Source organism: Epinephelus lanceolatus, chromosome 15 (genome assembly GCF_041903045.1).
Source record: "Epinephelus lanceolatus isolate andai-2023 chromosome 15, ASM4190304v1, whole genome shotgun sequence".
In the NCBI taxonomy this organism is placed as follows: domain Eukaryota; kingdom Metazoa; phylum Chordata; class Actinopteri; order Perciformes; family Serranidae; genus Epinephelus; species Epinephelus lanceolatus.
In genome coordinates, this window is record NC_135748.1 from 31,043,539 (window position 1) to 31,055,828 (window position 12,290).

At 46.9% G+C, this 12,290-nt stretch overlaps 1 protein-coding gene across 3 annotated transcripts in view; it reads left to right on the top strand.

Moving 5' to 3' along the window:
- ppp2r3a (protein phosphatase 2, regulatory subunit B'', alpha) overlaps positions 1-12,290 on the top strand; it is a 97,742-nt gene that overhangs the window by 52,956 nt on the left and 32,496 nt on the right. For all 3 annotated transcript variants that reach the window (XM_033612624.2, XM_033612627.2, XM_033612625.2), the window contains exon 2: positions 4,170-7,771. In XM_033612624.2, the coding sequence (XP_033468515.1) occupies positions 5,009-7,771 (2,763 nt within the window). In that variant the 5' untranslated portion in view covers positions 4,170-5,008. The remainder of the gene's footprint in view (positions 1-4,169; positions 7,772-12,290) is intronic.

Consider the following 12,290-nt stretch of genomic DNA (forward strand, 5'->3'; position numbering starts at 1 on the left):
CGATCCGATGCACATTTTTTGCTAATACCGGCAGCCGATACATCCCTAGTAGAAATATGGAAGGTGAAAATGGTGATCTCTACGAATGAGGACCTGCTCCCTATGTAGATATAAACAACTCATTTTTAAGTAACGAAATCCCAGCTGCCATTGTGTGAGAGGCAGGGTACACCCTGGACAGGTCACCAGACTATAACAGGGCTGACACATAGAGACAGACAACCATTCACACTCACATTCACACCTACGGACAATCTAGAGTCACCAATTAAGCTGCATGTCTTTGGACTGTTGGAGGAAGCCGGAGTACCTGGAGAGAACCCACGCTGACACGGGGAGAACATGTAAGCTCCACACAGGGGGGCTCCCCCACCCCAGGGTTTGAATTGGGAACCCTCTTGCTGTGAGGTGACAATGCTAACCACTATATATCCCCCTTAAATCCTACAGACTGGACCTTTAAAATCTTATGTCAAGCTTAAAAAATAACCTTCACTGTACACTTGGTCATAGCAATGTTTCAGTCTGGTGACAATTTGTTTAATTTGTCTTCATTTCTTAATCTGTTTTAGCAATGAAACAAAACCTGTGTTTGGATTACAGATTATGAGAGTTAACAAATGTTTTTTTGTCAGTTTTCTCTTGCAGGATTTCTCAAAAATAAACCCACATTTTTCACGTCTGAGGACATTCCCATTTTCAGCTTTAAGCTTTGGCTTGTTGACATTAAACTGAAAGCTGATACCTCCACGCATTCTCTGCTAACTCGACCATAAAACATACCCAGAAAAAAAAGAGAAACATCACTTAGCTGCCACTAAATCATAGCAGGGCTTGTAAAGATACCACAGAATGTGTGTGTATGTTTGTGTGTGTGTGTGTGTGAGTGTGTGCACTAGAGAATCATCTTTTTCTGTAATATGTGTCAGTGAGGCATGTGCAGGCATTCACGAGTGGGCGCACTGTATGTGTGTGAGTGTTAAAAACATCAGCAGAGTTTGTTTACATGCTCGGTATTACTTTGGGAAGCCGTCGTTTACTGAGACATACACACAGACATTAAGTATGTGTACAGCAGAGAGGAAGGAGCGCGAGTGGATACATTTAACGTGTGTGTGCGATTACGATCCTATAATGTCTATTTCTAACTGTCTGTCCGGATTTCAAGTGCAGTTTGCCAGGAAGTGTAATTTCCTGCTCAGGAGACTGATTCAGCAGCATCCAGCTGTTGTGTTTGTGTGGGGAGAAAGGGGAGACAGAGAAAGCGAGACAGAGGGATGAGGTGGCCGCCTGTTTTTTCCATTAAACTCCTTAATAGTTGTTTTTCCAGGTGCCACAAACCCCCGTCCCCACCTTGCCAGCCGCTCTCCCCCACCCACAGGCCCACCAATCATTCCTCCTCCCCCCCGTCTCTCCCCAGTTGCTCTTTTTCACACATTTTAAGTAGGAAACTCCCGCTCCATAATTCTCCCGGGAACCCACGACGGATCATATGTCCGCGCTCTCAGTCTGAGTTGTAATAACCTTTCAGTGTTGTTCTTTCTTCCTGCGGTTATTCTGAAAATCCTGCATCCCACAGGTATGCAGCTCTGAACTTATATAAACTATCAGCTGTGTGTCAGTCATGAAAAAAGTCATTTATTTTAGTACAAGAATTTGACTTCTCCTGATTTTTAACTTTTTTGTTTCTTTTAAATCCTTTCTAGATTCAACTTTGCTCAGTAAATACGTCTTTCATACACTGACGGTTTCTGTAAATACACAGTATGTTTGTATAGTTGAGATTAAGCCTGAGGTTAGATTGCATGCGTGTGGTTGTGGCTGTAGTGGTGCCGTCTCACCGCTGTATTACAGTTAATGCATATGTATGTATTTACAGTACATATGGGCATGCATGTGTAGGAGGGCACAGCTCTGGGGAATGCATTGCTCCTGCGGAGGTGGAGGGAAAACAGAGTAAAGAAAGAGAGAAAGTAAAGAGAAAAAGAAGTTGCTGCAATTGGAAACTGAGACATGGAAGCATCTAAGTGTATTCAGCACAGGAGAGAGATATGGAGAATAACAGAGAGTGAGAGCCATACAAAGTTTACAGCACAATGTTTTTACCTTCTAGTCAGGCTCTGTTAGTTCCTGGTATGTGGCATGTTACTGGTCTTTACTGCTTGACTTCTTTGACACACAAAGCTGCCTTTACTTTAAAGGTATCATTAAAAAAAAGGTTTTAAGATCCCAAGCTAGAAATCATCAAGACTGAAATCTGAAACATGTTTCACTGTCTGCTGGCTTCAAAAATTTAACTTGTAGAGCCCTGTGAGGAGCATCTGCTTTATTAAGGCTTGTAATAAATCAAGCAGCTCTTTGTTTAGGCTGTGCTCATGCACTCTTTGTACCCCTATGAAAAGTAATGCGCTAGAATTTGTTTATAATCCACTTAATCATGAAGGCTGCGAACAGGTGAGGGATGCGCTGATAGGTGTAACAAAAAAGTAGTGTAAAGAGTTCTTGTGAGGACGCAGGTTGGGGTGGTGGTTGGGTCAACCAAACACAACCTTCGTGTTTCTGTCCCATGTGAAACCAAGTGAACTGTTATAAGGTACATTGTCAAGTTATGTTAAGTACATAACTTTATTTTAAGGGCTCATTTGTTCTTTCTTTACCTAAGAAAATAGATAAGTCTGTTGCAAACATTGTAAACTTCACTGCCCTTGTAATTCCATTCATCCATTTTCAAACGCTTATCCGAAGGGGGCGACAGGCAAAGTATTCCAGATGTTCCTCTCCCCAGCAACTCTTTCCAGCTCCTCCTGAGATATGTAATCCCTCCAGTGTGTTCTGGGTCTGCCCCTGGGCCTCCTACCAGTAGGACGTGCCCAGAACACCTCTAACGGGAGGCGCCCAGGAGGCATCCTGATCAGATGCCCGAACCACCTCAACTGACCCCTTTCGACGCGGAGGAGCAGCAGCTCGACTCTGCGCTCCCTCTAGATGTCCAAGCTCCTTATCCTATCTCTGAGGCCTAGTAATTCCATGCGTCCTTTATTGGCATAGATAAAGGCAATAAATGGCACAAGAGGGCATAGCCAAAAGTTTCAGACAACAGCAAATGAGGCAATGGTGGAGGAGGTCGTAATAATGTACCTTTTAATGAAGGTAGCATTGAAGATGGTGGTGATCTGTGAGGCCGTAAAATACACTGTGACATGAAGACAGAGAATTCTTTTCACTATATTACAGATTTGTTACGTTCTGCCACTTTTCAAAATGTCTTCTGAGTGTCCTATAGTTGTATCTCGCTGGAACTACGCTACACTGCCCCCGTGATCTCTGGTGGTACTGCTCCGTTTTCATTCTGACGAAGTGAAAACAGACTATGGCAAGAAGGCTTCGTCTGTCTCTGTATATGTATCTAACATTGAGCATCAAGGAGCCTTGAGTATGTAACGTGATGACACCCAACCATGATTCTTTTCCTAAATCAAACTTAACTGATAGGGGCGCTAATTCACTGGGCACTAAAATGTTAGATATCATACTAACTGTTGTATGAGGATACGTCACTTGTTACACAAGTTTGGCATGGCTCTTTTTTTGGAAGTTGAAAAGAATGAAATAGAATAAAACACAATAGTAAAACAGAAAAATATTTCTTAATTGCATTTACAAAAATAAAGTAGGATTTGCGCTGGAGCATAGAAGAACAACAACAGGATGGAAAGCAACAGGTGTTTTCCCCTTCCGTCACACCTGCATCTCTTTTACTGAGTCATGATTTCTCATCGGGGTCAGAGAGAAAGCTCTTTGCAGCTCTGCTGTGATGAGAGAGGGAGTCATCTTTTTCCTGCTTTGCCTGTTTAACCTTCCAGGCTTCTGTTTCCCCTCCTCCCCTCCTTTTGATCTGTGTGTGTATGTGTGTGTTTGAGGTTGATGTGGCAGGAAGTTAAGTTTGTGGTTTGCTGATTAAACCCTCATAAGCCGTCCTATCAGCTGTCACCTGGTTGAGAGCTGGAGGGAGAGGGTCATGCTCATGCCCAACTCCATATATATGCACACACATTCTCAATTATCCACATCTTAATGGCTGTCTTAATGATTTACTTTCTCCTCCTCTGTTTTTTCTTTTCCCTCTGTTGCACCCTCCCTCCCTCCCTTTCTTCTCTGCTGACTCGCAGGTGGTGTCCTCCTGTCAGAAACACAGTCTCCCTCCGACACATGGCCGACAGCGGGAGACGGAAGGGGCAAGAGTGAGTACGGGACTGACAGAGATCCAGAAACACACACACAGAAAGAAAGAGGCAGTTGGCCATCTGCGGGTCGGTCCCCTGCTATTCTGCAGCTGTGCTGGAGTCAGCAAACGCTCCTCAGTTCCGTCAGGACTTCAGAAACCACAGAGTGAGATAACGGGGTTCTCCCTACATCTCGTTGTTCAGGGGATGAGCCAAGGCTGGGGCGATGTTAAGGTCTCGCTGGCCTCGGATTAGGCCCCTGGGGCTACTTCTTTGGAGGGATGGGTGATACCCCAGCTGGATCTTCCGCTGTCGCCATCCTCCACAGCTGTCATTAGTGGCTAATGAGCTGCTGCTAGAGAGGAAACGGAGAGGCAGCCTGTGGAGAGAGGAGGAACCTTACAGCTGTTATTAAGAGGCCCAGAGCTCTCAGACAAGGAATTTACCGTTTTTCATCCTCTGCTAAAGTGGAACCCTTTAAAACTCTTCTGGGTGGAAGCATGAAAGGATATTAACTTTGGAAGTCATTGTTGTAGACATCTCTTTTTACCTTTTTTTTGTTTTAATCATCGTATTATTATGTCTGAAAATTGTCACCATGCAGTTGAAAGACCTTTTTTTTCAGAGAGAAGATTCAGTATTTAGACGTTAATTATTTTTCTCTCTAAACTGAAGGAGTTTCACCTTAACATTGTCATCCATCCTTTTTCTTTATTTTTAAGCTATATTGTTTTACACTTTGATATTATTTTTACCTTCCTATGCCCTGAAGGATATTGGTCACCATGGCAGCAGCCTATCGTGTAGTGGTGAGCAGTGTGAGCTGCTACAACAGTGTGGTAGTGGACCGGCGCACTCACTCCCACGCTGTGCACTACTGCTCAGGGCCATGTGGGGCGCTGTCCCAGGGACTAGACTGTACTGTCGCACATCGCGGCACCTGCTCCGAGCTGCTTGTTGCACCAGACTGTGCATACACTGACCCAAACTGCTCACTCATACACTCCCATAACATGATCACGCAACTTCCCAACCATGGTAAAATTACCATGGATTCTAGTTATAATGGTCTAGAGAGGGCAGGCAGCAGTGGCAATTTGTCTTTAGGGGATGACAGCCCCACGTGGCGTGGTAAAAAAGCCCCCACTAGCGGAGGATCGACTGGGAACCTGAGCTCCTCTGGCAGTCTGAAGGACATTACCGAAGAGGCCATCAACCTGGCCAGTGGTAAGCTCAAAGAGTTCTCTTTTGACAAGCTCCGCCTTTCCTCCTCCAGCCACGTCACCTTCCGGAAAGGACGTAAGGTCCGTCCTGACTCTCTCAGCCGTCGCTCCACCGACCTGGAGATCATCTACGGCCACTTCAGCTCCAACATCACCACAAACGGAACTGCGAATGGCATGACAAATGGCACAGGTACATCTAATGATGAGAACCTGCCACCGTTTGTGCCAGGGAAGGTAGCAGGCCTTGAGGAGACAAAGCTAAAGGGCAGCACAGCCACCTTGTCAGCCATCACCAAAGTGGGTGGTGGATCAACAAGCAGTCTATCGAGTATTGGGTCTTTGGACCAAAGTCTGAACACGGTGGCCTCCCTGTACCGCAACACCCTGGGAGAGGAGAACCTGATTGCCCGTCTGCTGGAGAAGACACGCGCGGAGGCAGGCACTGGGGGTGCAGGCGGCGAGGACATCCGTGCCTGCCTTGACATCCTGCTCAAATGTTCTGAAGACTTAAAGAAATGCACCGACATCATCAAGCAGTGCATCAGACACAAAGCTGGTGGAGGGCCAGAGGATGGAGGAGCCAGTCCTGACAGCGTGTATCGGGCCGTGATGACTCGACTCAGCTCCTATTTGAGGAGATTACCTCTGGAGCTGGAGGGAATTGGAAGTTTGGGAGGCAGTGGGCAGGCAGGTCAGGGTTCGCCTGGAAGCGGGCACAGTGATCTGGCTGAACTGGTCAACACTCTTCACTCCATCCAGCAGGGACCGTACTCTCCGATATTTGGCAATGAGCAACCTCCTCGCTATGAGGACGTGGTGCTGTCACCTCCCATCCCAAAGACTGTACCTCATTCTGCATCGTCCACTCCCTCCTCTGTTTCATCCTCCTCCTCATCTTCTTTGAAATCAGACTCCATCCACACGAAACCAGCCCAAAGTTCCCCGTCCAGAGCCCCTTCACTCACCAACGGACTACAACATCCTTCCTCTATCACACAACACACACTCTCTCCTCCATCTATCACATGCTCTTCATCCAGCTCCTCTCCAACACACTCTCCCTCCCCTCTCCGAACCTCTCCGACCCCACCGTACGCACACACTCCTCCAGCATCCCCAATGGAGGCTCTTTATATCGAGGAGGAGGAGGCAGATGTTGTAAAGACACCTGAACAAATCTTACAACACACTCCAACCAGAGGGGTGAACACTCCCCAGAACAAAAACGGGATAACGTTGGGTCAACACATGCACCTTTCCCATCCAAACACACTCCATAACTCTTCAAATACGACATACAGCCCCTCCTGGCCTTCATCTCCCTCACTAACACCAGCACCCAAAGCTGTCTCACACAGGAACGATGACATTGACAAGCTGCTGATGGACTTGGAGAATCTGTCTCAGAGTATGAGTCACCCCAGAAACATCGAGCCTCCACTTCCAGCCAAAACCAGGAAGAGAGATGGAGGCCAGGGAATCACTTCCAGTGACACTCAGCCTAAAATAGCCCAGTTCCAGGTCCAGAAGCCAGCCAGCCACCTAGCCATGAATGGCCCTACCTCCAGGACTCCCCAGAGTCCCCCACCTCCCCAGGGAGGGAGCAGTGAAGCTGTGGTGGGAGAGGAGGAGGATGGTGCACTGCTGCTGAGGATCCTAGAGAGCATTGAGAGTTTCGCCCAGGAGCTGGTGGATTCTGGGGCGGGGAGCACAGGGAGCGCTGAGAGGAACAGTGGGAAAGAGCGGGAGGTTATGAGGCTCCTGCAGGATACACTGGCCACCACTGGCAGGGCTGATACCCCTCTGGGGGGCACAGGCCCACCAGCTGCTCCCACTGCTCCATCCGTGCACTCAAATGCAGCAACACAAATCCCAGCTATACCACCAAAACTGTCAAATACACCTGCAGTTTCATCTGCACCAGCACCTATAGCTCCAGTATCTGAAGCTGTGATCAGTGCTGCATCTGAACCTGCACCTAAACCTACACCTGAAGCTGCCCCCAAACCTCTACCTACACCTATACCTGAGCCTGCAACTGAGGCTTTAGATACAGTTACGGAAGCCTCTACAAGTGATCCAACACCCATCCCTGCCCCTGTAACACCTGCACCTGCAAGCTTGCATTCCTCCACACATTCAGCTGAACCTGCACCTGTGGCTGCACCTGAAGCTCCAGCCCCTGCTGCCATCCCAGTCGTGGTAGCTGCAAGAGACGCTGCCGTCGCTGTTGGTGACCTTGCTGCTGCTGCTGCTGCTGCTGCTGCTGTGAGAGACACTGGTTCAACCCTCCTCATCCAGCAGACTCCAGAGGTGATCAGAGTAAGTGAAATGCACACCTTGAAATTAAAACAAGTGTAAAATGCAGGAGTTGATGGGCAGCCAGCGAGACAACTAGACATTTACAGTTTCACACTATTACAGCTGCATGATTGCCCATGTATCAACTCTCCGCCCGAGATTTTGGAGTGCACATTCAGTTGTTTTATTTAAAACTCCTCCAGGAAATGGGGGAATAGGAATTTCAGGGATTTAAATCATGTATTGTCTGCAAACTGCACATCTCAGACCTGAATTATTATTCTTTGTGGCTGGTGAAAAAAATCATTACCGAGTCCAACTCTCTGCGACTGAAGCACTCACTTATTGTTTTGTAGAATGTCTCTTCTTGTATTTGGAGTATGGCACCACACAAATCTGTTGCAAATCAGTGTCATAGCTAGAGCGGATATCAGCAGAGGCAGGACACATTTCTTTATTGAAGTCCTGTTTTGTGATTTTGGAGGATATCTGCATGCTGTTCGGCTTTGATGTAACTCACGTTCATTGTATTTGCAGATGGTAAAGACTGATATGTTGATATGTTATAATCGAGAGTTTGGATCATCATACACAGCCATTTGAAAATGTATTTTACAGGTTGCTGTTGCCATGGTGTAAGAGGCACATAGCCAGGCAGTCGGGGAGTGACTGACAAAGTGACGGGCACACAGAACAGAAACAGAGTGATTGACAGCATTATACAGAGAATAGACAACATGAAAGAAAGCTTCTCTTGCTTTCAATACATGTCACATTGAACGCCAGGCGAGAATTTTATCGCTGCGAAACAACGGGGTTGATGCCACTGTAATTGATGGGCCGTGATGAATAGTATTCATTAGCTGCGATGAGCACGCTGATACAGTTTCCCTATCTGGGTCTGAATAAAAAAACCTGCCGCTGTGAATCACGGAATGGAACAGCTCATTGTGTTAGGAGTGGCTCTTTGTTGACTTTTCCTGGTTTCTAACTGGTGTTTTGTTCTGTGATTGCGTATATGCGAGTGTGTGTGTGCAGGCATGTGTGTGTGTGTGTGTTGGCTCTCCTTTCCACCCAGGGGAATATTTAAAGGTAATTTAGGGTTGTGCTACAGAAGGAGAGACAGGGTAAAGCAATTGGAGCGTGTGTTTATGTGTGTGTATCTGACTCGGTGTGCATAAGGCACCAACATTGCTGTGAATAAACTTAGAAAGCGGGGTTACCTCAGCTCATCTCTGATGTGGGCGTTCAACAACACGTTGTGGATTTAGGTAATTAACTGTGACAGACAAACACATTAACACTGACACAGAGCATCAAATTATTACTGCTGTCAGGGGTTTTTCTCTCTACCTCACTCCCTTTGATTTATTTTGTCTTTAACTAATATTTTTTTCCCATCATCCCTCCTTCTCCTCACCAGTCTCCTGCCGCTGCTGTGTGTGTGTTTACTTACTGAGCTGTGTAACCTTATGCCCTGCTGATATGTAGGGCACCTATTTATGAGGTTACCATGGTAGCTGCCACAGTCGGAACAGAACAGCCAGTAACCGAACACATCATTACGCCATCTCATTCCTCCTCCGTCCTTTGTATGCCCATCCATCCCTCCTTCCTCTCTGTTTTTGTTTCTCTGCTCCTCTGCCTCCACATTTCTCATAACCTCTCGCCTCTCTCCCTCCGTGCCCCTTTTGTTTCTCCCCTTAAGTGTCCTTCTTTCACCTGGAGTCGGTCTACGTTGACCACCACTTCTCTTCCCGCCCCGTGATTGGCCGCTGTGTTATTTTGGGAGCGGGGAATAACAGTTGTTGCTGTGTGGAGGGCAGAGCAACCCAATGAGAGGTGCTGATTGGAGCACAGCAGGAAGGGGGAGGAGGGCGGGGCGAGGTTGTGGGGCAGGGTTTGTGTGTGTGTGCATGGGGTGGGGGGGTCTGTTGGCACGCTGAGTGTTAACGGTATCGTTACCCTCCAACCCCCTCCACCCCTGGCAGAGCTAGGTGTGAGGGAGACCTAAATCTGTCCACCCCTCTGTACTATGGCATCCCGCTAACAGACTCACTGTCGCCACAGTGTAAATGGACCTGCGTGTGTGTGTGTGTGTGGGGGTGTGTGATGCCGTGCATGTTTGCGAGATGTGTGTGCATCCAAGCATTCTTACAAGCCCAGGTGTTCATGTATGTGTGTGCATTTACACGTGCATTCATGCATGTGAAGATGCGTACAGGTGTGTTCGTATGAATCTCATGTCTGTTTGTTGGCCTGAGGGTAAGTTGACCCAGTGCTACTGTGGGTCACAGCTGAGTTTGGGAATAGCTCTCTGACACCCAATCCCAACTCTGGCACTCTGGGAATTATGCTAATATTCCTCCGCGCCAACCCCGCCTCCTGCCTCGGTCGCACATTAAACTGCCAGTCAAACTATAAACAAGCCAAGCCCCCTCACACACATGTGAGAAAATGCCCTTGCACTCTCACACGCAACCACTTACACACTCCACCTTGGAGATTTGTGGCTGTGTTTCTCTTGGCATTGCCATGGCTTTGATGGGAAGCCCTGTGGGATGGCCTCAGGTGGTAGCATCCTCAACTCTGTGTGTGTGTATATGAGTGTGTGCGCACATATGTTTATTGTTGATTCTGCTGCTGACAGACTAATACAGGGCTTTCTGCACCTGTCAGAGCACTCCCATTAATCTCCATGGAGACAAGGAAGCCAGCTGATATAAATCAGAGGCAAGGCCGCAACTGTCAAACTCCAAGCAGGGAGACGTGGCAGCAGTGATGCTGAGAGTAGAGTCTTGTAAGTCTGTAAGTGGTGCTTGAGGTCAGTGGCCGTCCGGTGGGAGTCAGTCTGTCTTTCTCTTCCCCTCTCTCTGTTTTTGGCGAATTTAAGAAGCGATGTTTGAGATTGTGTTTCCCCTGCACCTAAATTCGACCCGTAAGTTTCTGTTTCGGTGGGGTAGTTCCAGAACAGCCGATGGTGACATGATTTACAGACGCACGTACGCTTCTGGCTGCATCCAGAGCTGCCATTCTGATGGCTTAATTAACCGGCTGCTGATTGGAGTGTTTCTGCCAACTGCTGCGGACGTGTTGCAAGTCTAGACTTGTGCTGGTCCATTAAAGCTCAAGTTAGAGTGCACTGGAGAGTTCCCCCCAGGATATTGGTAAGACAGTGGAGCTACACTTCCCACCTACCATAATAGACCTATCCCTAGTCCTGCCCCTTTTAATTACTGTTGGACAAGATTGAAAAAACAAACAAACATGGCAGTAGGGACACGGATACAGATTTTAACTTCCGATACCGATAACTGATAATTACCTGCTTTTCATGGCCGATAACTGATTTGATAACCAATAACTTCACATTTTTGTATTTAAAAACAAAAGTGTATAACCTGTTGGTTATGTACACTTCAGGGTAAGAAAGGCTGAGATGTAGTGAGAAAACATGGCTGATTTAATATTCCATAGCCCTGACCAAACCAAATCAAACTGACATCACTACCGTTAACACAACAAAAACAACAAACAGTTCTGACCCAGTGTAACTGTGTGATTCTCTGGTGTATCAGTAAAGTGTATAAACTACACTGCTGAGTGGAGTCTCTACTAACAGAGACAAACGGTGACAGCTGACGTGGCAGGTCCACGTTACATCTGCTCTGTGAAATGTTTATATCATCACATTGTATTTTTATAAACACACCCAGGCGCCGTCTCACCATCCCATGATAAACGAGCCTACAAATGCCAAGTACAGTAGCGATGTGCTATTGATTCACCTCACACATTAATACTCAACTCAGACAAACAAGCAGCTGTGTCTCACACACAAAGCCAAAGAGATAATGATACAAATAATCGCTAACTGTAGAATCACATGGCTCGTGGTTATTAATAAGTTTAACAAGAGAGTTGCGCCTTTTAAAAGTTTGGTGTTGGATGTAAGCTGCTGCTGGAAATTAGCTCGTGCTAACACTCTCGGTCCTTCAGGGCTTGTTTCTAAAGTGGAGTTGCTTATTTGGGCTTGCTCTCTAAACGCCACCTTTCTCTACATATATCCATCTTGGTTGCTTGATTCTCTCCCAAGAACTGGCAACACTGACAAGCTGGAGAAATCTCGGTGGAGAAATCTTGTGGTGTGCACACACAGGTCGTAACGCAGTTGGCGAGACTCCCGATGACAGAAACACACGTCGCCAGGTATGAACACTCAAAACATTACGACAGTCTCCACGACGCAAAATCAGGGTGAAAATCGTTTAACGTGAATGAGCCTTAACCTGTTACAGGCAGTTGGAGATCAGACCCTTGGCGCAATCCTGTTGTCTTCCTCTGGAACTGTGACAGACGTCCACACCACATGTTTTGCCCTGTAAACAGCATTCTGCAGTTGTTCTTCTCTTGTGCAAACCAAGTACATCTACGGTACATCTTCAGGTGTGTAGATGCTGCCCTTGTTAAGACAATGAAAGCAATCTGGCCTTGTATTATCGGCACTATTTGTCGGCTATGATTTAAAGTATTGAAATAT